This window comes from Lagenorhynchus albirostris, chromosome 20 (genome assembly GCF_949774975.1).
Source record: "Lagenorhynchus albirostris chromosome 20, mLagAlb1.1, whole genome shotgun sequence".
Taxonomy (NCBI): Eukaryota; Metazoa; Chordata; class Mammalia; order Artiodactyla; family Delphinidae; genus Lagenorhynchus; species Lagenorhynchus albirostris.
The window spans coordinates 1,726,591-1,751,228 of NC_083114.1; the positions used below are offsets into that span (position 1 = coordinate 1,726,591).

A 24,638-nucleotide genomic window follows, 5' to 3' on the forward strand; every position below is an offset into this window, starting at 1 on the left:
CTGTGCACCGCAACCAAGAGTAGCCTCTGCTCGCCGCAACTAGAGAAAGCCCGCGCGCAGCAACTAAGACCCAACGCAGCATGCGCCCCCCCCAAAAAAAAATGGCCTGTCTTGGACTTCCCTGGCCGTCCAGTGGTTAAGACTCTGTGCTTCCAATGCAGGGGGTGCAGTTTTGATCCCTGGTTGGGGAGCTAGGATCCCACATACTGTGGGGCGTGGCAAAAAAAAAAAGGCCTGTCTTGTTTGCAGTGTTCGTCACTATAGGGGAAAAAGCCTGAAGAGTAATGGCGAATAAAAACTACAAATGTTGGGTCATAGGTTGAAAACTATATATTAAGCTGATGCTGTGTTTTATTGTGACACTTCATGCCCTTGGGAGGAAATCTGAGGAAGTTCATAGAAACTTGTTTTTGAGGCATGATGAGAGGTTTGGAAGAAAGGTGTTATGCAAATCTCAACAGAATTATCAGTAAATATTGCAAATATAAAAGCCTGGAGGGACTTCCCTGGTGGTCCAGTGGTTAAAACTCCGCGCTTCCAATGCAGGGGGCGCAGGTTTGATTCCTGGTCGGGGAACTAAGATCCCACATGCCACGTGTGGCATAGCCAAAAAAAAAAAAAAAAAAAAAAGCCTGGAGCTGTCAAAAAATTAAATGAAAACTCTTTGGAAATGGGGTTGGTGACTGTTATTGTCAGGAATCTGGGTACCAAGTCAACTGGCTGAGGGAGAAAAGAGAATTCAGCCGAGTGGGGGTCGTGCTGTCCACCTCCCCAGTGTGTGTTCCCCTCCCATAACTGTCCCCCCAACTCCAGGGGGGAGCCCTGATGGGCCTGAGCCAATCACCCTGATTCCTCATCGAACTTCCCACAGTTGGCTCAGGGATGGGCAGGTGATCCAAGTTCTTCCAATCAGAGCAAGGCTCAGGTATTAGTTTCCTGGTTTGGGGAGAGAGACACTGTCTCATCCTGGCTACAGGTGTGAGGCATGGATCTGCTACAGCCAATTTAGAGCCAATCAAGACACCAGCCCAGGAAAATCCTGAGATGCTGTGGGGTATATGTCAAAGAAATGGAGCCAGAACCTTGATCACCTGAAGCTCTAGCTCTGGAGATTTTAGTTAAATGAGCCAATTAAAACCGATTATCATTTAAGCCAGTTTGAGCTGGGTTTTCTTTTGAAATAGTCGTAACTGATGTATTGGCTTATGTGCTAAAAAGTCCAGGGTTAAAACTTCAGGCATGGCTGGTTCCAGGTGTTCAAACAATGTCAGGAGAAATCTGTCTTTTCTCTCCTCCTTCATCCCTCTGTGTTGGCTTCATTCTCAGCCTGGCTCTCCCAGTGCGAAGCTGCCTGACGGGGATGGGGGCGATGGGGCGGGAGAACAACCTCCTCTTTTTCAATGGTTTCTGTGGAAGTCCAGGGCTTGAGTCTCACTGGCCCATCTTAAGTCATATGCCCATTGCTGAATCAATCACTATGACCAGGAGAGATGCACTGATTGGCTTGGCCTTGATAATGTACCTGGAGCTGGAGGGGAGAGGGGATCTCTCCCTTCAGTCTGCTCAAATTCCTCTCATTTGGCTTTCGAATCAGGCCTGACTTTTCTAGCATTGCCACTTTTTAGCTGTGTGATTATGGGCAAATCGCTGAGTGTCTCTGAGCCTCAACTGTAAATTAAGGATAACGATGGTCTAAAACTCAGGGTTGTTACGAACAGGAAATGAAATAATCCATGCAGAGCGTTTGCACAGTGCTTGCTGCTTTGGTGTTATTATCATTATTGCTATTTCCTAGCTCCAGTACCTCTACTTCAGGAAGTCGGCCTTGATCGCTCCTTCTCTGCAAGAGAGAAGGAAGTTTCCTTTTCAGCTCTCACAGCCCTTTCTCTTATGATTTCCTATGTGACTTCAGCGTTTTAGTTTCAGTTTGTGTTCATGACTCCTCTGCTCTTTTAGACTTCCAGCGCCTGGAGGGACCAGGATAGCTTTATCTCTGTATCTTAATAAGAACCACTGCTAACACCCATCTACAGCTTCCAAAGCATTTCCTACTCTGCTTTTTCATTATGAACTTTAATGCAATCCCTCAAGGTGGGAGGGATTATTACTCTTCACAGATGGGGAACCTGAGGACTGGGGGGAGTGACAGGCCAAGGTCAGGCAACGAACTGGTGGACAGGAAGTTAGCTGTTGTGGGGCTCCCAGCATAGGCTCTTCCTGCTGGACAAGTGGTTTTGAATCTAGAGTTCAAACCTTGGTGGAAGATCCCTGAGACCCGCTGCATCTTCACTAGGAGAAGGTGCATGCTGTCTTCACAGCATGCCATCTCTCTCTGCCCATAGTGCCTCCCCCTTGAAGCCCTCCTTCCCCAACCCCAGAGACATCCCCGTCTGCACAGCCATGTCTTTCCGCTTCTGAAACACACCACCCTGACCAGCCCCCATCACCGTGCCTCATCAGGCATCTGAAACCAATCTCCAAACCCTAGGAAGGGCAGATGAACGTGCCTGCTCCAGCCTGTGCCCTGGGACAGCTTTGGCCTTGGACAAAGCATATGGCTTATCCTGCATCCTCCTCTGCAAGACAACTTACATGCTGTGGATTCGGTAGAACCTGGGTTTGAATCCCAGCACTGCTGTGTCCTGCCTCTGTTTCCTCATCTGTAAAATGGGAATAGCGCTGCTGGCCTCAATGGCTCCTCATGGGGGGATGAATCGAGAGAGGGAAGTGCAAGAGGGTGAGGGAAGTGCAAGAGGGCGATAGGCTTCAAAGGGGGTGCAGGAAGGAGAAATGTCTTTGAGGAATGCAGGAATGTCCCCTCTGACCTTGCACGCCTGAGATGGTCTTCCGGCCTCAGGAGGCCCTCCCCTACTCCCCAGCCTGGCTCGATACCCTGAATTGCTCTCCAACTCACTTCCTGGGCTGTGGTTGGCTCATCATCTCTTTATCTGTATCCAGTTCTCTCGTTCCTAAACCCGCATCTTACGCAGACTTGCAAGCTGGGTGGGGAAGGGATTGGGCTCTGCCTGGGTGACCCAGCCCAGCATCTCTCCAAACCTCAGTTTCCTCCTGTAAAATGCGAACAGTAAGAAGACTCATCTTGAGGGGTTGTGGTGAGGTTTGGGGCCAGGGCTGTTCCATGTGGCAGCATCTAGCCACCTGTGGCTATTCAAATTCATCAATTAAAGTTAAATAAGATCTTAAAAAAGCAGCTCCTCGGGTGCACTGGCCACGTTTCAAGTGCTTACACGTGGATGGCGCAGCTGGACAACACTTCCATCATCCCAGGAAGTTCTAGCGGCAGCGCTGGTTTGCACAGTCTATGGAAAGCACTCAGGCCTGCACCAGGCACCCACTACATGTTGGCATAAGTTCATCTGGAGCTGCAAACTCTTTGAGGGCAGGGGCCGTGATTTCAGGGAAAGTTCTGCTCTCCTGCAGACCCAGGAAGGTCTAGCAGAGAGCTGGGGCTCACAAGGAGGGTTGGACTGGTAGAGGGGCTTCTCCGGGATGGGGGTGGACCAAGTTCAAAATGGGGAGCTCAGGTTCCTGCCTCAAGGCAGGCACGTAGGGCTTAATTCACTGTCCTGGTGGAGAAGGAGCACCGAGCATTGGGATGGGGCAGCAGACTGCAGGAAGGGGATTCTAGCCTTTAGAACTATCAGCGTTGGACTTTTCAAAGGAATAATGGCCATGGGTTTGCACATGTGTTAGTGTCTCTCTCTCGATCTCCCCTCTCCCCTCCCCTTTCCTCTCTCCTTCCCCCCATCTTCTCTCCCTGTTACTTGTTGCCAGAGAAGGGAAGTCTAGATCCCGGCTTGGAGAACAGAGGATGCCTTCCTGCATCTGGCTCCCTCACAGGAAGCAGGAACACGAGGCTTAGAGAAGTGCAGTGACTTGCCTTAGGTGTCTTTGTAAGTGAGGGCAGAGCGGGACTTCTGGAAACAGCCTCCCTGAAACAGGCCCTCCTTGGAACACAGGCCACAGGGATGGTGCTGTCTACCAACCTAGCAAGCCCTGATCTGTCCCCAGACCCTGCTGTGAGGGGGTCTCTGCTGACCCCACCCTGACTGGAGCAGGTTGGGCAGCTGTGAGGTCCTGGGCACCTCTCCAGCGTCTGCCCCTCCTCCAGCATGGTGCTTGGGACACAGGAGGTGTCTCGTGGGCACTGGTTGAACCAAAGGGAACAGGTGGATCCTGTGTGAGAGCCCAAGGCCCTGTGAAGGGGTGAGCCTGAATCAGGGGGTCTATAAGCCCCTCACGGGAGGATGGTGACCCTAGAGCCCCACCTTTTTAGTGCCACAACCCCTTTAGCAGTCTAGCAAAGCCTGTGCACCATCCTCAGAATAATTTTTGAGTGTGTTTTATTGAAGTAGAACACGTACGTTAAAGTGACACATTTAAAGTGTACATCAGTGAATTTTCACAAAGGGAACACACTTATCCCAGCACCCAGCGCCCCGGCAGCCCCCGCTCGTCCAGCTCCACCTCCTGGACCTGGTGATGTTTACAAGTGCACACTGCAAGGGGAAGCGTGTTTTAGCTCAGGCTGGGGGCTCTGTGCGTGTGTGGGGGGTGGAGAGGGTGTGTGGAGCTGTGAGATGTGCCTGAGGCATGGGGAGATTTGTGGGGTCTGAGTGAAGTTTGCCGTGTGCGAGGGTTCAGGTATGAATTTGCCAGGGTTCGTGTGGTGGTTTGGGGTCGTTGGGACGCGTGTGTGGGGTTTGGGGGTTATTTATAGAGTATTGGGGCGTAGGCTGTGGGGCGCGGTGGGAGGGCTGGGTAGTCTGCGTGGGGTCGTGGGTATCCGGGTGGAGGCCCTGGGGTCGGGGAACGAGGGGTCTGGGCTGGCTGGGCCGGGGTGGGATGCCAGCAGGCGCGGGGCGGGGCCAGAGGGCACCTGGCGGGGCCTTGCGTGGCCTGGGCTGGACGGAGGGGCGGGGCCTCGGGGACACGGGGCGGGGCCTGGACTGGCGGAGGGGCGGGGCCGGCGGGCGCGCGCACGCAGTCGGCGCGCCCCCTCCCGGCCGCCATGTTGGCTGGTGTGTGGGTGTCAAACGGAGCTGGAAGCGCCGGCGTCTCCGGTGGCTCCCCTCGCTCCCGCCTCCCCAACGCTACTGGCGGCCGCAGCCGCGCATCCGGGTCGGCCCGGAGGAGCGCAGGTGAGCTGGGGCCACGGGGCTCGGGGGCCGGAGCGGGCCCAGGTCGCGGACCCTGCCCCTTCACGGGCGGACGCCCCCAGAGCGCTGCCCCCCCAGCCGTCCGCCAGAGCATGCACCCCCGCAGTCCCAGCCGGGTCTCCACCTCAGGCGGGACCCCTTCTTACCCGCCCCACGAGGTGGAGAACGGCCCCCTCCCCATCTGGGTCCCTCGTTCCGCTGCAGAGACCCCCCCATTTCCCCTCGGGGAGCTTTTCCTTTCGTATCCTCGGAGCCTGGGGCTCCCCCTCCTCCCACCCGAGATCCGGGAGCCCCTCCAGGCCTCACCGTTTACCTTTAAGCCTAGAACAACCCCGCGCCTCCTCCCCGGGGCACTTTGCTCCCCTCCCCGGGCCAGGCGGCCCTTCCCTCCGGGAGTCGGGGGAGGGATCCCCCGTCCAGGATGCCGGCCGTCCCTCTCTGGGCTGCCGCGGGTCCCCTCCCTTCCCCAGGGACCTGGTTCTCCCTCCCCGCCCCCGCCCCACAGCCCAGCGGGATCGGGGGCGGCAGAGCCAGGCTCCAGCTGCCTTTTGTTCCGCGTGGGATGGCAGAGACCCCGCCCGGCGATTCTGCCGGCCTGGTCGGGTGGGTGACTGGGTACGCGGGGCCGCGTCTTCCAGGAGACCCTTCCTCTCTCTCCCCGTGGGGCGGCTCCCCAGCAGCCCAACGCCTTGGGAGAGGCCGGCCCTTCCTAGAGGAGTCCGTGCCAACAGGTTTTTGTTTGCGATCGGAGTTGGTCCGGTGGCTTGGCGGGGGTGGGTGCAACTTGCTCCCCCAGAAACCCCGGTAGGGGCCTGTGGAAACCCATTCCTCCGCCCAGGGGCTCCGTCTGGGGCCCTTCACTGTTTTGCTGCCCTGCGGACGCATCTGAGTCTGTGCTGCAAGGAGGATGGGGCTTAACCATCGTGAGGGTTCAGATGGGGGAAACTGAGGCCCAGAGAGATTGGCCCAAGGTCATGCAGCAATACAGTGTCAGTGCCAGAACTCGGTGCTTGGGTTCCAGGGCACTCTCCAGGGAGTTTCAGAATTTTTTTTAGAGAGATGTTGAGGGTTATCCCCTTCCACTTTTCAACGTTCACGTAAGAAAATGGACAGGAAAAGATGAGAAGTGTGAGTTCTTCCTTTCCACCTCAGGAAATGCCCTGTGAAAGAAGGGATTGGAACAGGAGGTTAAAATGATTGAGAAGGTGAATTTTAGTTTTTAACTGTCCATGCGCTCCCCCAGTTATGTAGGATAATGAAGATTTGGCAGAAAACTTGTGTCTCTTGTAGCTCTAGATATGGATGGTAGGTGCTGACCAATCATATACCCAGTCCCTCACAGCAGTGATTGAATTTGCACTGATAATTAAGTTTTCATCTGTATTTAAATGAACATCCAAAGGGCCTGCAGGTTTCTGAATGGTACTTGTTCCAGCAGTTATCTTTGGGACAGGTGATTGTGTCAGAGAAGTTGCCAAGATCTTCTCATATTTATCTGTATATATTTTTTAATATCTGTATTTTTATTTATTTATTTATTTATTTATTTATTTATTTTGTGGTACGCGGGCCTCTCACTGTTGTGGCCTCTCCCGCTGCAGAGCACAGGCTCCGGACGGATGCACAGGCTCAGCGGCCATGGCTCACAGGCCTAGCCACTCCGCTGGCTGTGGGATCTTCCCGGACCGGGGCACGAACCCGTGTCCCCTGCATCGGCAGGCGGACTCTCAACCACTGCGCCACCAGGGAAGCCCAATATCTGTATTTTTATTTTATATTTTTAAAGCTTATTTGCTTCTTGAGGTTTTTTTTAAAAATTAATTAATTTATTTTTGGCTGCATTGGGTGTTCGTTGCTGCGCACGGGCTTTCTGTAGTTGCGGCGAGCGGGGGCTACTCTTCGTTGTGGCGCGCGGGCTTCTCATGGCGGTGGCTTCTCTTGTTGCAGAGCACGGGCTCTAGGTGCACGGGCTAAGGTAGTTGTGGCTCGTGAGCCCTAGAGCGCAGGCTCAGTAGTTGTGGCACACGGGCTTAGCCGCTCCGTGGCATGTGGGATCTTCCCGGACCAGGGCTCAAACCCGTGTCCCCTGCATTGGCAGGCGGATTCTTAACCACTGCGCCACCAGGGAAGCCCCCATTGTCATACTCTTGTGGAGCGTGTTAAAGTTTTCAAAGCTTTCTGAGAGCTGTTCTCACTGTTCCCCAGAATCTTCCTGTTGGATTGGTGGGGTGTGGATGAATGTAGTTGTTGGCATTTTATGGCATGAGGACCTGTTGACCCTGAGCCTTGGAGAAATCAAAGGGCTTGGATTTGGGGGAGTAAAGTCTGGGAGGATATGAGGAATTATCTAGTCCTACTCCCCCATTTGTCTGCTGGGCTTTCCACTCAAGCATTCTGTTTAAACAGATCTTCTGTCCAGCCTTCGCCAGCCAGCTACCCCAGCGTCTGGGCCCCTCCAGCTCTGCTCCCTGAGCCTCACCACCCCAGGCATTCTTTTGGAGCACTTAGCACGCTGTCTGTGTATGTGGGGCTCTTGTGACACTGTGACGTCTTTGAGGCCGGTGATCACCCTGCCTTTGCTTCCCCAGCACCAGCTCAGTCTCTGGTGTGTGGCAGGTACTTGCTGAAGATGTGAGGTGTGCAAGGAGTCCTGGGGACGGGCAGGGAACACACTTACCCATCCCTGCTGTAGGCTCCATTGTTCTGTCTTGCTCTTGCAAAAACTGCTGCTGGTGGCCCAGCAGTTCTATGTCAGTCACGTGGGTATTATCTCCTTTCTACAGGTGAGGAAACTGAGGCCCAGGAGCATCAGTCCTGTGCTCAAGGTCACACAGCCAGTAGGTGATGGGGCTGGGATTCACCTATTGGCTGTTGGATCCCCAAATATTATGATACCTGTTACCTCATCTGAGAAACTGAGTACTGGGGTGAAGAGATGCACTCTAAGCCCAGCTGTGAGTTGGAGGAGGACGGAGTACTGTGGGGTGACCTGATTAAGATTGCTGAGGTGGGAGAGAGCAGGTTTTGCTTTTGTCAGATGCATTGTGAAATGACCATTTATCCCCATCTGTTGAGTTTTTGAAAATTGACAAGCTTTCTGATAAGTTTGTCAACGGAATTTTCTTTGGTCTTAGTTAGCTTGTTCAAGGTGTCTAAAAATAGAAACTTAGAAAAACAAACACAGTGAAGTAAGTGTCTGTGAAGCGGAGAGGGTGTGTTGAGTAGCATCTGTCCATGGGCTGTTTGACCACACCTATCTTCCAGGTTTTTGATGTCTTAAAATACAAGGCTGTTTGAGCAGACTTTGTTGCTGCTGTTGAACATAATTTCATTTTGTCTTTACATCCATGTGTAACACAGGGATTGTCACCCATCCATGAATGGAAAAACTGAGGCCCAGAGAGGTTCGGTAACCTTTGAGGAACTGACCCAGCCAGGAGTCAAACTCAGGCCTGTGTGATTACCAAACCTGGGTCCCTGCTACTCCACCAGCCACTGCAGAAAGCAGTGATGATGAGTACTCACTTAAGCTGAAGGATAAGCTTGTGATCTGAAAGTCATCAAGTTTATTTAGAAGGTTGGGAGTTGTGAACGAGGAGATGTCTGTCTTTTTCCTAACTTTAGGATCTGTGAAGGTGCTGACGTTCGAATATCAAGAGTTTCGTGGACCGCTTGATCGAGGCGAAATTTAGGGTTTGGTTTTAAAAATTGGCCTGGCGCCTTTGAAGCAGATCTGTGGCACTGTTATAATACCCCCTGCATGCGCCGGATTCCTTCTGGTGACTCAGCCCCGGCCCACCCAGGTGCTGGGGCCGCTTTGTGCCTTCCTGTTAGTCCTGGTCTGGGCCGAATGCGCCAGCCCTCTAGAGACAGGGAGGGTAGCGTCTTACTCTTTCTGGTCAAAGCAGTGGTAGAAACTGGGGCACAGAGGTCAGTGGAGGGACCCCTGTGTCCTCTTCATGGCACCCAGCTAACAAGTGGAGCAGGGAGAAGCAGGCTCGCCCTGCGGGGCGGCTGACCATCCAGGGCTGATGCATGATGTGGGTTTAAAAGCATCTATAATTCATCACTTCTGAGCGCAGGCTTCGTCCCGCCTCTCACTCCCACCCTCCCTCTTAAGGAAGTGTCATCGTCACATCTCGGTGGCTCTGTAGCTGAGGACACCAAATGGTACAGATAGTTTGGCTACTAAGGCCATGTGACAAGTAGCTTTGGAATCAGATGTGGGCACAAATTGGCCTCCTGGCTGGATGGCTACGGGCACTTTAATCACTGAGCTTTGGTTTCCTTGCTTCTAAAGAGGGCCAATAATAACCACTTTGCAGATAGACTAGTGGTCTTTGTCAGACGCTGGTGCACATCGGCATTGCTCAGAGCGCTGGCCCCTCCCCCAGAGTTTCTGATTCGGTGGGTCTGGAGTGAGGCCTGAAAATGGGCATCTTCAGCCAGTTACTGGGTGTTACTGATGCTGCTGGTTCTGGGGCCAGATCTGGGAACCGTGGCCCAGAGGACAGAGTGAAAAGGCGTGTGGGGAGCCTGTGAGGGCCAGCTGTGCCGGAGGCTCACCAACAGCGGCTCCCTTCTGCCCCCCAGGTGCTTCTGTATGTCGCTCAGATGACGGCATGAACCTTGGGAAGGGAATTTGGTTTCTCAAAGCGATGGTTTCACTTGTTCTGCCCCCCAGGTGCTTCTGTGTATCGCTCAGATGATGGCATGACCCTTGGGAAGGGAATTTGGTTTCTCAAAGCGATGTTTTCACTTGTTCTGCCCCCCAGGTGCTTCTGTGTGTCGCTCAGATGATGGCATGACCCTTGCGAAGGGAATTTGGTTTCTCAAAACGATGTTTTCACTTGTTCTGCCCCTCAGGTGCTACTGTATATCGCTCAGATGATGGCATGACCCTTGCGAAGGGAATTTGGTTTTCTCAAAGCGATGTTTTCACTTGTTCTTACGTGATTGTAATTGGGCTGTGGTCACAGGCGTCGTGACCCTGTGGGTTAGTTGGGATGTTTTCCTTCATGAAGGGAACGTAAGATGTCAGTGCCCTTCAAAGAGGCAGTAAATCCAGGATCCTGTTTGAGAAGCTGGTTCTTCATTCCCACACATCAAGCGAGATGTTCACTGTCAAGGCCCTTTAGAAATGCAGCTGGGAAAGGGCAGGGGGTGTGGCGTTGGGCACGGAGCAGACTCCCACGGGGCCACTGGAGCGGCCACTGGTGTTAATGGAAGTCACTCCTCCCTCCAACAATTCCGAGTGATTTCATCTTCTTTGGTGTTTAGAGTTTGGAAAAAAAATTATTTTCCTCCAGTAGGTAATTGTCAGCTTGTCCATCAAAACCAAACACGTGGGTGTGTGTGAGCCCTGATGGTCTTTGAGTGTCTCCTTTGTGCCAGGCCCTGTGTGACTCCTTTTATGCCCAGTAGTTAATTTTCATTGTGATCCTCCAAGACCTGTCACCACTGCTCTTTTTGCCTGTGCAAAAACTAAGTCTCAGAGAGGTTCAGCAGCCTGCCTCAGGCCACACAGCCAGTCAGCGCCCCAGCTGGTATTTGCTGCCGCCAGTGTCAGATTGAAAACCACACTATTTCCATGGCCTCGGCCCGCAGCCGTGTTAGGTGCTCCCACTACCTCACTGTACGCTCACGGCAAACCCGCAGGCATTTCGCAGGAGAGCAGAGCTGGGGCTCGGAGGGGTCGGACTTGTTCACATGCACCCACCCAGTGCCCGGAAGGACCTGAATTCAGTCCCATGCGTGCCTGAGTTTGGAGCGCAGGAAGCTGTTTCTATGGCAACACCTCCCCTCCCTGCCCAGGGCCGCAGAAGTCAGTTCTAAGACCCGAAGCTGCCTGGGTGTGTAGAGCACGGCCCTGGGGGAGCCCCAGCTGGGCTTGCGGGAGGAAGTCTTTGTGGCTGGTAAGGGTTTCTGTGTTTGCAAAGCTGTGTTAAAATCATTGCCCAAATTGCTCTTTGAGAGAAGGGGCTCTTTCTTTTTGCTCTGTAATCGTGAAGCTCTGCACATTTGTTCTGTAAACATGACACGTGGGAATTTAGGACTAAAGAATGGTCTGGTAATATGTGATCAGATTCATGCTGAAGAACTCGGTAGTTTTAAAACGTCACGTGTAAGTAAAAACGTGAAGCATCTCCTTCCTCAGCAGGCAGTTCATGCGTGACTTCTAGCAAATGGGTCATTTTTCTGGTCGTACCAAGGGTGAGGAGGCTGGGGTGTGCTCACTTTCCCAAGGTTTGAAGATTGCCTGCAGCTCCCAAGCAAGGGGTGATAGACAGCTATGTGTCAGTACGTGCCCTGCCCTCTTGGGAGGCCCGGGAGGTTTGGACTCGAATTTGTTGTTCTGTAACCTCTTTAAGACTCTGAGGTGACTAAATCATGAGACTGAAAAGTTGCTATCCAGAGTCTGTCCGCTTCTCTGTGTCCCCCTCCCCCAAAGTCATGGCAATGAAGGAATACTGACGGGCTGAGAAGTCACATTTTTATTTGAAAGTACGTCCTCCCTGAGTACCCGTTTTTTTTGTTTTGTTTTGTTTTTGCGGTACGCGGGCCTCTCACTATTGTGGCCTCTCCCATTGCGGAGCACAGGCTCCAGACGCACAGGCTCAGAGGCCATGGCTCATGGGCCCAGCCGCTCCGCGGCACGCGGGATCCTCCCGGACCGGGGCACGAACCCGCGTCCCCTGCATCGGCAGGCAGACTCTCAACCACTGCGCCACCTGGGAAGCCCTGAGTGCCCGTTTGATACCCAGAGCTGTCATGGGGTATAACGAGTGTACTTTGGATCCAAAAATTTGGGAAATGGATGGTCAGAGAAATAATTTTTGGGCCACTTTATGAGAGTCAGTTGGTTGATGTAGAAGTATGGGCATCAAATCAAGGGCAGTTCCTTGACAGTAGGGCTGACATTTGAGGTCAGCGTCAGCCTTGGGGTTATGCGGCACGTAGTCTCTAGGGTCAGAGTGCTGGGTGTTCGAGAGGCGCCATGGCTCTTGCCAGCAGGAGCTTGGTCTAACTGAGAAGACAGTTAACGTCAGTGACACAGAAGCTGGTGGTTTGTTGAGTTGTGAGTTTGATTCTTGGTCAGGAAGTCAGGAATGGAGAAAAGTCTGGAAGAGTCAGGGAGAAGGTAGGATTGAAGCTGGACCTGGCAGGACAAGGGAGCTGCGTCCGGGAGAAGGCGGCAGAGGGCGCGGGCGTGGGTGGGTGCCTGGGGGGGGCGGAGGGGGCGGCGCAGGCTCCGGAAGCAGCTCTGCTGGGCCGATGCCTGCTGAGAGCAGCGAGCACCGAGGTGGCCAGGCGGCCACTGGCTGTGATGAGGCCACGGCCTTGGGACTGGGGGCTGTGGCAGTAGGGACCCGGGCAAGGGGGCCTCTGGCGGGGCCTACCGCGCGGCATAGCTCCCGTGGGTGAGGGCCTGGCCAGGCTGCCTTCCTGGGGCTGCATGGGCCCCAGCCCCGGAGCCAGCCCCAGGGTGTGTGTCAGAGCGAGTGGGGGAGGCAAGGACCTCGGGGCCTTGCTGCCGGCTGGGAAGGTGGCTGCGACGCCTCGCAAGCCTGCGGGTCGTATCCTTGGCCGCACCTGCAGGCTGCATGGCCTGGAAAGCTTTTTCAGAATGCCTGTGCTGTGGCCCCACCCCAGACCGCGGAGTGGGAGCCAGTGGTTTGTTAGAAGCGCTTCAGCTGATTCAGATGCTTTGTGTGGGCCGAGAGGCTGACCTGTGTGCTCAGGGAGCTTCTGGGAGTGTCAGGGCTTAGGAGGTGGGAGGAGGCTGGAGCCAGAGAGAGCAGGAGGCCTTTGTAGTCGTGAGGTGTGTGGGGGGTGCTGGGGCCCTGAGCTACTGTTGCGCTGCCGTGGAGGGCAGGGGAGGGCAGGGGGCAGGTTAGGTGGAATGTGCCAGAGGAGGAGGGGCGGGACGACCAGGTTTGCCTTTGAGCCACCTTGGGAAGGCGGGGCTGGGTTAGCAGAGTGCAGCAGGGTGAGGGCAGAAGAGGCGGCGGCCCACCAGTCTGGTGGCCTCCTTGAGCCTGGCTCTTAGCCGCGTCTGTGGGGCAGGCGCCACCGGTCCTTAGCTGCCCGTCCAGCCTGGGGGCCAGGTTCCTTCCTGCACCCCTGATTGTAATGACTGCAACAGACACTACTTGTGAAATGTAAGACTACATTTCTTTAAAGTAACTGCAGTAAAGGTAGTTGTAATTTAAGGCTCCTAATTCAGGTAGATTCACTTTATTGATTAAAGATCAGAAGTGAGGTTTTACCTGGTGTGTTTAACACATACCACAGTATCATCATTTATGGTATTTCCAGAAAAGATTAGTTTACAGTCCAGTTCATTCAGTCTTTATTCAATGTTTATTGAACACATATATGTTATGCACTATACGTTGGGAATACATACAAGATGTAAGTACCTGGGAGGGATAAATTAGGAGTTTGGGATTAACATATACACATGACTATATATAAAATAAATAACCAACAAGGACCTACTCTGTAGCACAGGGAACTATACTCAATATATTGTAATAACCTATAAGGGAGAGTAATCTGAAAAAGTACATACACACACACACACACACACACACACACACACACACACACACACACACACAACTGAATCACTGTGCTGTCCACCTGAAACTAACATGATATTGTAAATCAACTGTACTTCAATTTAAAAACAAAGTAAGTTCCTGCCTTCATGTAGCTGATGGTCCGCAGAAAGTGGCTCCTGACATGGGACAAGTAGTGTCAGCCCCGAGAGAGACGCTTAGAAAGTGGTGCAGACACTGAGAATGCACCTGGGTGTCAGAGAGGAAATGGTACATAAGTAGAGTCTTGAAGGAAGAGCGGGCGTTCTGGGGGACAGAGGGCCCCAGGCGGCGGGAGTGGGCTGGGAGCCCGCCATGCTTCTCACACAGTCTTGGCAGTGAGCGGCCGGGCCGTGGGTGCTCAGAGCAGCTCTGCTCTGTCCGCGCCTGGGGAGCTGAAAAGGCTCCTATGAGAGGAGGTCCTCTGTGGTTTGAGACAAGCGAAGGTGATGTCATTGCTGTGGTGCCGGGGCGGGCCGGGTACCCGAAACGTCCACACTCCTTTCTTTTGCCGCAGCAGGTGGGGTTGGAGAGGGTTCTCAGCCACCCCACCTGTACTGGAGGCTGGTTCCTCAGGTCCCAGGGCGGGGGGCGGGGCGACGGCCGAGGCAGCGCCCTCACGCGTGGTGAGCAGGTCCGCTGGGCAAAGGCCTCCTGACAGCCAAGCAGCTCTGTTTTCCAGAAACCCCTGGACACCTTTGTGACCAGATTGTCAAGGTGAGGGACCCCGGCCGTACCTTGGGGTGCATGTGAGAGGCTGCTGTGTGTCAGGCTTGGTGCTGGGTACCCAGGGACGGCCCGGCCCTCAGCCCTCCCCGTGTGCCCTGGGCTCCATGCAGCCCACCGATGCTTTCCGTCTGGGTCGTACTGTGCCTCTTGCTAAAAATTAACTTGGTTGCTGTATTGGTTTCCTATGACTGCTGTAACAAACTACCACACACGCAGTGGCTTAAGGCAGCACGGTTGTATGCGTCAGAAGTCCACACGGCTCTTAGGGAGCTAAAGTCACGGTGTAGGCAGGGCTAGCTGCTTCTGGAGGCTCTAGGGGAGCCCTGTTCCCCCGCCTTTTCCAGCTCCCGAGGCCGTCTGTGCCTCGTGGTCCCTTCTCTCTTCAAAGCCAGCGGCAGCCAGTCCTGTCCCTCTCACACCACGTCCCTCTGACACGGGCTCTTCTGCCTCCCACTTGTACTTTAAGGTCCCTTGTGGTTACACTGTGCCCCCGGATCATCCAGGATCCTCCCCCTGTTTTAAGGTCAGCTGATTAGAAACCTTAATCGCATCTGCTCCTGTAACTCCCGTTTGCCATGTAACTGGGATCAAGATTGGACATCTTGGGAGGCCATTATTCTGTCTACCCCGATGCTAACGTGAAAATCAGGAGATCTTACATAGCAGTCCAGACTTGCGGCTTCACTGACAAATCAGAACACTTGGCAGCCGAGGGCCTGCACTGTTGCCTGGCAACACTGGGTCAGTGCCAGGGTCGGCGCCATCTCTGGATGGGGTTGCGAGCGCCAGCTCTTTGCAGCCCCCACCCCTCCCGTCGTGCCCACTCATCTCCCTTCGTTGCCTGGGCCCTGCGCTGGGGACCCAAGGCCTCACACAGAGTCCCGTCATGGCAGGCCCGTGCTCAGGGTGGTGGAGCTTCCTACCTCCCTCTGCCGTGTCCTCTTCCTTGTCCCTGCGAGACTCCCCTCCCCCACCTCCATACCCTGTCCCGCACCCTCCTCTGCCCAGCACACCCCCCTCCGTCCTCTCCACCCCCCCCCCACCCCCAGGCTCTACATTCCAGAGCATCTCTGGTGCTATTTTAGGTGGTATTGTTTGTACCATAACTCCTCGTCTCCTGTCCCCTGCTTTTCTGGCGCCCAACGCTGGTACATCCTGGTGCCTTCCATCCTATCTCTTGCATCGGCATTTGTGAAAAGCAGGTCTTTCCAGTGCACCTTCAGAGCCGTATCCATCGAGTCAGGACGACACAGCAGCATTTAGTTGAACATCTGCCATGTGCCACGTGCTTTCCTAGACACTGGGAATATGATGCGGGATGAGGTGGAGGGAGATACCTGCCTTGCCTCCCCTGCAGACCTAGTTCTAGAAGAGGGAGAAAGAGAGACAAGTATCGGCCTCCTCCTGCGTCTCGGGAGGGAGGTCTGGCAGCATCCTGCTACTCGGGCCCTGGCCTGGAGGCGAGCTCCGTCCGCAGTGCTGCGAGGTGCTGGGGCTCTGGCAAAGGCATTTCAGTGGAAGCTCCCCGTGTTTGCAGGCGTCGCCTGGACCCCAGCTGACAGCTGAATTGGGGTAGGCATTTCGGGGCCCAGATGGCATGTTGGGTGGCAGTGTGAAGGACCAGAACGGACGCCTCTGTGTGCTGCTGCCCGGTGGTCTGACCTGGGACTCTGGTTGTTTTCGGGGAGCCCTTTGTGTGGCCTCTTGTGGCCAGGGCTGCCCCCAGGTGACCCCGTGCTGTGGGGCCCAGGTGGAGGGTGCCGGGTTGAGCCCCTGGGGTTTGACAGCTTAGGGGCATCTAGTTCTTTTGTCTACACAGAATATGATCCAGCAGGTCAGAGATCTTTGGAAATTTGCTTGAAAACAAAGCAAGACTTATTGTTATGGAGGATTTCCAACTTACAAAAATAGAATAGTTCAGTGAACCCCCATCACTCAGCTTTGACTGTTGTAAGTAGGCTCTTCCCCCTCTCCGCCGCCCCCAGATTATTTCAAAGCAAATCCCAGACTTGACTTCATTGATAAGTGCCTCAATGTGTATCGCTCACAGATGTGGGCTCTTTGGAAACTTGTTTTTATGTGAGGACTGACCACCAGCAGTCCTAAGTCTGATGTTCATACCCTGTGAGTTTGAAGCTGTTTTTTTCGGTTGTAGAGTAACGATCATATTTATACAAAATCTGGATGTGGGTTGAATTTTCTTTTTTTTTGAGGTTTCCCTTTTCCTTTTTTTTAGATGTTGGGGGTAGGAGTTTATTAATTAATTAATTTATTTTTGCTGTGTTGGGTCTCGGTTTCTGTGCGAGGGCTTTCTCTAGTTGTGTCGAGCGGGGGCCATTCTTCATCGCTGTGCGCGGGCCTCTCACTATCGCGGCCTCTCTTGTTGCGGAGCACATGCTCCAGACGCGCAGGCTCAGTAGTTGTGGCTCACAGGCCTAGTTGCTCCGCTGCATGTGGGATCCTCCCAGACCAGGGCTCGAACCCGTGTCCCCTGCATTAGCAGGCAGATTCTCAACCACTGCGCCACCAGGGAAGCCCGATGTGGGTTGAATTTTATTAGCACTTCTATTAAGGCAAAACAATGAGAATTTTGCTATTTTAGTTTTTTTTTGTAAAATACATATAACATAAAATTTACTATGGTAACCATTTTAAAGTGTAAAAACTCAGTGGCATTAAGCACATTCCCCATGTTGTGCAGTCATCACCACCATCTAGTTCCTGAGTTTTCCGTCACCCCAAGGAAACCTGTGCCCATCAGCAGTCATCCCCTCTCCCTCCCCTCCCCGACCCGGCACCCGTGGACTTGCCTGTGCTGGACAGTTCACATATTTGTAACCACGCAGCATGTGGCCCTCTGCATCTGGCTTCTTTTCACTCAGCATCGTGTCTTCCAGGGTCACCCCTGTGGTCAAGTGTCAGTGGCTTCATGCCTTTTTTTTTTTTTTTTTTTGCGGTACACGGGCCTCTCACTGCTGTGGCCTCTCCCGTTGCGGAGCACAGGCTCCGGACGCGCAGGCCCAGCGGCCATGGCTCACGGGCCCAGCCGCTTCGCGGCATGTGGGATCTTCCCGGACCGGGGCACGAACCCATGTCCCCTGCATCGGCAGGCGGGCTCTCAACCACTGCGCCACCAGGGAAGCCCGCTTCCTGCCTTTTTATGGCTGGATGATACTCCATCGTGTGGATAGACCACGATTTGTTTATCTGTTCATCTGTCGATGGACACTTGGTTTGTTCCCACCTTTGGCAGTTGTGAATAGTTAGCTTGTCAGTACTTAATTTGAAATGTGGTGATGTGGTGTGTGGATCAAAAAGAAAATGGCATCTATGAGTGGGCAGGAGGGTGACTTACTCTTGACTCCATTGATTTTAACACACACGTTTAAAGGAGCTCACTGCTGAGCGTGACACACGGATTGGGGAAGCGCACCGCACACAGCGTCGTGCTCGGGGCGCCCAGGCCCGCGTGGCCGTCTTCTGCTTCCGGTGGCCTCGAGGCCCGCTCAGAAGGCTGCCGTCCGAGGACAGGCCCTGCCCCTCCCGACCTGAGTGGCCACAGCCGCGGGTCTGGGGGTGGACGGTGGCCTCTCTGAGCACGGCGGTGAGGGGAGTGCTGGGCAGGCGTGGGACTTGCCCCCCGAGTGACAGGGACAGACTGGGTGTTCTCACGAGAGCCACTGGCACGGGGGTCGGTGCCTTTCCTCACGTTCCTCAGTGAGATGGTCAGAGTCGGTGCCCTTGCATCTTCGTGACCACGAGCTGAGCTCAGGATGGCTGGTTACGTACCTGGCGGTCGGCTGCACAATGCAGTGATTCGGTAGCATGGTGTATATGTGGGTGCTGATTCCTGGTAGGAGGTTATTTCCGGCGAGCAGTCAGTGGGCAGCCCAGCTGCTGAGTGTGGGTCAAGGGCTGCTGTGTTGGGGGCAGAGGGACCCTTGGCCGCTTCATAGGTGGTTCCAGTCCTGGTGTTGGGAGCACGCCTTCATCTCCTTCATGCTGTGTGTCTGCTTTTGGAGGATGTGAGGGAGGTGTTCATCTCAGGTCCCAGGACAAGGAGAAGCTTCTCCTGTGAATCTGTCTTGTGGGCAGTGTGAATCACTTTTGCTCTGTCCACCAGGAAGCTCAGCGCAGAGCCAGTCATCTGTCCCAGCTCTGGTGTGGTCTCTGCACTTTGGGTTCTGACCTTGCCTTCCGGCCCAGCTTTCTTTTCCTCCCCTTCTATTTCCCTATTGCCTGGGTTTCTTCATTTACTCACTTTCACTATGTTCCCTGGCTTTCTCTCAGCCAGTAATTCTCAAATGCTGGATCCGCACCGCCTTCTGTTTTAACTGTGCTGGATGGGGCCTGAGCATAAGTGTGTTTCCAAAGCTCCCCAGAGATTCAAGCATGTGGCTGGGCTTGGGGGCCACCGCTGTTGTCCGTTTCACATCTTTTTAGCAACAAGGCAGGATAAATAGACAAAAAGGATGGAGTCGGGGAGGAGAGCCGACCCAGAGGTGGTGGTCTGAGCTCAGAGAAGCCGAGTCAAGTGGATTACGTCGTTCTCTTGCCCGTGGAACCAGGGGGAAAGCTCTCCTTGGCCAGCGCTGCAGAGGCCTCAACTCCTGGACAGGCTGGGGATGAGCGACTGGAGATCTTGCTTTGAGGACCTTGGGCCTGCCTGGTGGGAGCACGGCTTTGTGACAACGTCTACGGGCCATTCAGGACACAAGCCCGTGCATGGGACCCAGTCATGCTTAATACCATTTGCTATAGAATGTAGTTCTAGAAAAGACCCAGTGTATAAGGAGAGCATTTAGAACATGGTCTTCGCAGCTAATCTGATCCCATCTGTGCGTTAGAGGGGCACTGTCCCTGCTTTAAAGAGAAACAAGAAATTATGAAAGAAAATACATTCTTATTGATTTAAAAAATATACTTTATTGGCAGAAGAAAAGAATAAAGTAAGTAGTACAAGAAATCACTATCTAACCTAACTGCAAGATGTTAGTAGGTTTTAACATTTGAAGGAAGAGAAACAAATGTTTCTTTAAACAAACCAAACCAAACCTTTTATTATTTCTTCCCCCTCCCTCCAAAAAATCCCAGGTTTTTTTCATTTAGTTCTTTTAACTTTGAACAAAGATCTCGGTAACTTATTTTCCTCTTTACCATCTGATTATCAGTAGTTTCCAAAGACTAAAGTGAGCTCTACCAAAATAGATGATACAATATAGGATTTCCAATATAGGATTTCCAAGCGGGGTGTCTCTTCTGTACCAAGTCTCAGGGGGAATGTTTAGGACGCCTGTTTTAATGGTCATGGAAGAAAATTTGGAAAGTTCGTATAAGTAGGAAGGACCAAACTAGAACTAGCCTTGTCACTGTGATCGCTATTAATATTTTGGTTTATTTTCTCTGAGTCGCTGTTTGTTTAGTGCCCAGGGGTCTCTGTGGCCTGTGTGACCGTCACGGGGTGGCACAGAGCTTACCCTCGAATGGCCATGCTGGGAAGAGGCCAGCTGCCCCCTGTGGTTTGTCCCCTCCTCCCTTGCTGTGGGTGGTGGGGTCTGGAGGGCGGGAGGAGAGGCTGTGGGGAACGAGGGGCTTATTCAGCAGTCGGATGTTGGGGCGAAGAGGGCACCCTGATGGGGAGGGAGGGAGGGATGGGACGTGTAGGCCGGCGGCCCCCTGGGCAGTCACCTGCTGCTCTCTGGGCCCAGGTTCCCCTTTATGATGTAGACCAGGGAGTGGGACTGTGTGACCTCCAGGGCCTCCCAGGCCCGGAGTGCCAGGGTGCTGTGTCTTTGAGAGCAACTTCCGGGCCGCCGTGGTTCTGGTGTTTCTGAATGAACCTGCTCATGCATCTCCTCTGGGGAGTCTCCAGGGGAGAAAACAGGCCAGTTCCTCAGGAATGTGTTTGCCCGAGGCTCATGGGCTCCCCCTGCTCCAGCCCAGGCTGTGTCGTGTCCACGGGTCACTTCAGGGTGCCCCAGGACAAGTCAGTGCCGAGTGAGCTCCCTCTGGGGCCCTTGGCATGGACGCAGCTGGTGCCCAGCCAGAGGCCCTGTGAGCAGCTCTGCCGCGCTGGGGAGAGGTCCCCGCTTCCCTGCCCGCCTGGCTGGTCACAGAGTCACCACAGGAAGGAGATGTCAGCCTGCCCCCGAGGCCGCCCGTCCCGGGAGGGCGGCGGGCCTGCCGCGTGAGGGCCAGCGCAGCGCCGGGCGGGGGGAGGCCTGGCGCGCTTGTCACAGGGAGGTGTGCGTCGATTTGAGTGCTGCGTTGCTCTGCCAGCCGGTGGATGGTGAAGAAATCCTTGCAGTAGAAATTTAAAGGCCGCTGCAAGGGAAGAAAAAGAAAATTGGTTTCAAACTAGGAAGAGGGAAACAAATACTATCTTCTTTTAAAAAAAAAACCCACTTCTTTAGCACACTGCTTCTGAATCAAGCTCTCAGAAATGAGATTTAAAAGAAAAAACTGCCCCGCGAGGCTCATAGAATGTAATCCGGCGTTGGGCACCCTGAGGTGTCTCTCCTCGCCGGAGGTGATGTGGAAGGAGCACGGCACCCCTTGATCTGGCGTCTTCTGAGCATCAGGTCGCTTCAGAGGGAAGTTCCCAGACCAGTGCTGTCATCCTCTGAGGGCCCTCCTTCTCCCCGCAGCTCTGTGTCTCTCTCAGTTTCACTGAGGCTGAGGGAGGGCCCCATGGGAGGGTGCAGTTGTGTCGCTGGCCTCCAGGGCCGACCCCGAGTGCCCCTCTCTGTGCTTGCGGGCTGTGGTCACAGCTGTCCTGCTGGGAGCGGGCTCCGCCCGCACGCCGCCCCTGCCTGGCCCGGAGGCTCCTGCCCGGGGCGCCATCCACCTGTGTCCACGCGGGCACTCTGCAGCCAGGGGCTGCATCTGGCGGCACGGAGGACACAGGTGCCGCACCTGGTGGTGGGTGAGGCCAGACTGGGCCACGCTGGGGAGGGTGGGGAGAAGGGCCACTCCAACCAGCCAGACGGTGGGCGGGGGAGCGGGTCAGGTGGGCTTGTGGATGCTAAGGGTGCGAAGGGGGAGACGCGAGCCCGTGTGGCCTCCAGCTGCCCCGGCCGGTGGTGGAGCGCTGACAGCTCATGGGGGAGGATGCAGCCCTGGCGGATGCCTGCGCTGGTGCTGTCCCAGCACTGGCCAAGGGACCTGTTGGCCAAATGAGGATGGGGCTTATTTTTCTTAAATATATGAGCTTTTGAATAGGCGATACATCCACATAGTTCTGAACTGAGAAGGTGTTAAAGTACATTCTGAGCAATCCTACCCTTTACCTCTGACCTCCCCCGCCCCACGCCCTTCTCCCTAATAGCAACCCTTTTTAGTATCTGAACAGCCTTCCAGTGTTCTTTATGCAAATAAAGCAAAAGCAAATTTATATTCTTATTTCTCCCTTTGTGTTAAATCAAAGATAGCACCCTGTACACATTCTGCCCCTTGCTTTTTTGCTTGCAGCGTAGCCTAGAGACTTTCCGTGTCGCTACTTGGAGAGCCATGTCCTCTCTGTGAGTGTAGTGCTGTGATGCTCTCCTCCTGTACTGTTTTTTTGGGGTTTTTTTGCGTTACGTGGGCCTCTCACTGCTGTGGCCTCTCCCGTTGCGGAGCACAGGCTCCGGACGCGCAGGCTCAGCGGCCATGGCTCACGGGCCCAGCTGCTCCACGGCATGTGGGATCTTCCCGGACTGGGGCACGAACCCGTGTCCCCTGCATCGGCAGGTGGACTCTCAACCACTGTGCCACAAGGGAAGCCCTCCTGTACTGTTTTAAATCCCATCCCCTGTACGGCAGCTTCCAGCTGTTCCTCACGTGCTGTTACATAACATTCCTGAGAGGATCGATCTTACCTACGTGTCCTTCCCCACGTAAGCAGGTGGATCTGCAGGTAGCATTCCCCAGGGACAGTGCTGGGTCCAAGGGTAATACACAGTTTGTCATTTTGATAGATTTTGCCAAAGCCGTCCACAGGGGTTATCACACCCTGCCCTCCCACCAGCCCGTTTCCCCCTCGGCCTCACCAGCAGAAGGTAGAGTCAAACATTTGGATTTTTGCCAACCTGACGGATGTAAAGAGTATCTCAATGTACTTTTCTTTTTTTTTCTTTGATTTATTTATTTTGAAGTATTTATTTTTGGCTGCATTGGGTCTTTGTTGCTGTGCGCAGGCTTTCTCTAGTTGCAGCGAGTGGGGGCTACTCTTCGTTGTGGTGCGCGGACTTCTCATTGCGGTGGTTTCTCTTGTTGCAGAGCACAGGCTCTAGGCACGCCGGCTTCAGTAGTTGTGGCCCGTGGGTTCAGTAGTTGTGGCTCGCGGGCTCTGGAGCGCAGGCTTAGTAGTTGTGGGACATGAGCTTAGTTGCTCTGCAGCGTGTGGGATCTTCCCGGACCAGGGCTCGAACCTGTGTCCCCTGCATTGGCAGGTGGATTCTTAACCACTGCGCCGCCAGGGAAGCCCTCGAGGTAGCTTTAATTTGCATTTTTCTGAAATGTGAGCTGATCATTTCATATGCTTAGGGACCACTTACATTTTTTTGTGGACGGTTCTTGTCCCATTTTTCTCTTGAGTTATTGGTTGCTTACTTCTCAATTTCTGTGAGTTCTTTATATTTTTGGAAGGTTGGTTCGTTGTGTAATGAGCTGTAAATATTTTTTTCAATTTTATTATTTATTTTTGGCTGCGTTGGGTCTTAGTTGCGGCATGCAGGGTCTTTCATTGCGGCGCACAGCCTCTTTGTTGGGGCGCTTGGGCTTCTCTCTAGCTGTGGCGTGCAGGTTTTTCTCTTCTCTGGTTGTGGCACACAGGCTCCAGGGCACGTGGGCTCTGTAGTTGTGGCGCGCGGGTTCTTTACCACTGGACCACCAGGGAAGTCCATGTAAATATTTTTTCAGGCTAGGAATTATTCTAATCTAGCCAGATTCTTTTAAGTACCCCTCCCCCCATCTCCTCTTAAAGATTCAGACTGTGGCTTTGGGATGGAGTCTGGTCCTATTGGGACAGAACCGTGACCTTGGCTTCCTTCCAGGACTTTAAGTTAATTGGCCACAGACAGGTTTTCAGCATGAGCATACAGTGGTGTGGATGTGTTTGCATCTGTGCAGAGGCTGCGTGTCCAGGGTGTGTGGTCACTGTCATTGTTCGTGGAGCAGGCTGACGGAAGGCCATTGTTTTTTTTTTTGGTTGTTATTCACAGCCTTGTGGATAGGCGATTTATGTACCACACAATAAGTTTCACTCATTTGAAATATATAGTGCAAAAGCTTTTAGTGTATTCAGCGTTGTGCAGCCATCCGTGTAATCTTACTTTAGAATATTTCATCACCCCCAAAAGAAACCCCGTACCCATTAAGCAGTCACCCCCTTCCCCCTCGTCCCCCAGCCTCTGGCTGCTGTCGGTCCGCTTTCTGTCTCTGGACTTGCCTGTTCTGGACGACTCGTAGAAATGGAGCAGTGTGTGGCCTTGTGTGTGTGCTTCCCTCGGCGTGTTTTCACAGTTCACTGTGTGGAAGCAGGTGCCTGCACCTCCTTACGTGTTCAGGCTGAATGCTGTTCTGCTGTATGGATATACCACGTTTTATTATTCTAGTTACCCATTCATCTGTTGAAGGGAAGCTTTTTCCACTTTCTGGCTGTTACGAGCGATGCTGCTGTGAGCTCCGTGGGCACCGTGTCCTTTCTCTTGGGTAGAGACACAGGCCTGCACCACCCCCACGCTGGGGAAGGAACGTGGAGAACTGCACACTGGCCTCTAAAGTGCTGGACACAAAGCGACACACGTCACTTATGCCACATTTTACTGGCCAGGGCCGTGGCTGACCCAGAAGGGGGGTGGGGAATGCAGTTCTGTCCCAGGCCCTGGAAGCCGTGGACTAGAAATGTTTGGTGCACAGAACTAATGACTGCAGAGGGGCGGAGCGGGCATCCGGGGGCCCAGGGGAAGGATCCTGTCTGGAGGGGTCACTAGCAAGGTGGAGCTCCAGGGTGAGAGTTACCTGCCACTGATGGGTCCTCCTTGAAAGCTGGTTGGTGGAGAGACCTTGAGTCTTACAAGGAGCAGCTTAGAAGTGTGTGGTGGTCTTGGAGAGGACAAGGGCAGCCTCATGGAAGGAACGTTAG

At 53.9% G+C, this 24,638-nt stretch overlaps 1 protein-coding gene across 8 annotated transcripts in view; it reads left to right on the plus strand.

Moving 5' to 3' along the window:
• EPN2 (epsin 2) overlaps positions 1-24,638 on the plus strand; it is a 103,655-nt gene that overhangs the window by 2,020 nt on the left and 76,997 nt on the right. For 5 of the 8 annotated variants that reach the window (XR_009537408.1, XR_009537407.1, XM_060132952.1 and 2 more), the window contains exon 1: positions 5,024-5,162. The exons of 1 other annotated variant lie outside the window; for it this stretch is intronic. Coding sequence is in view for 1 of the 7 variants with exons in the window: in XM_060132957.1 (XP_059988940.1) it covers positions 5,033-5,162 (130 nt within the window). In the remaining 6 variants the exon portion in view is untranslated. Of the gene's footprint in view, positions 1-5,023; positions 5,163-24,638 lie in introns of those variants that run through there. 2 more of the 8 variants (XM_060132957.1, XM_060132954.1) reach the window with 2 other exon arrangements.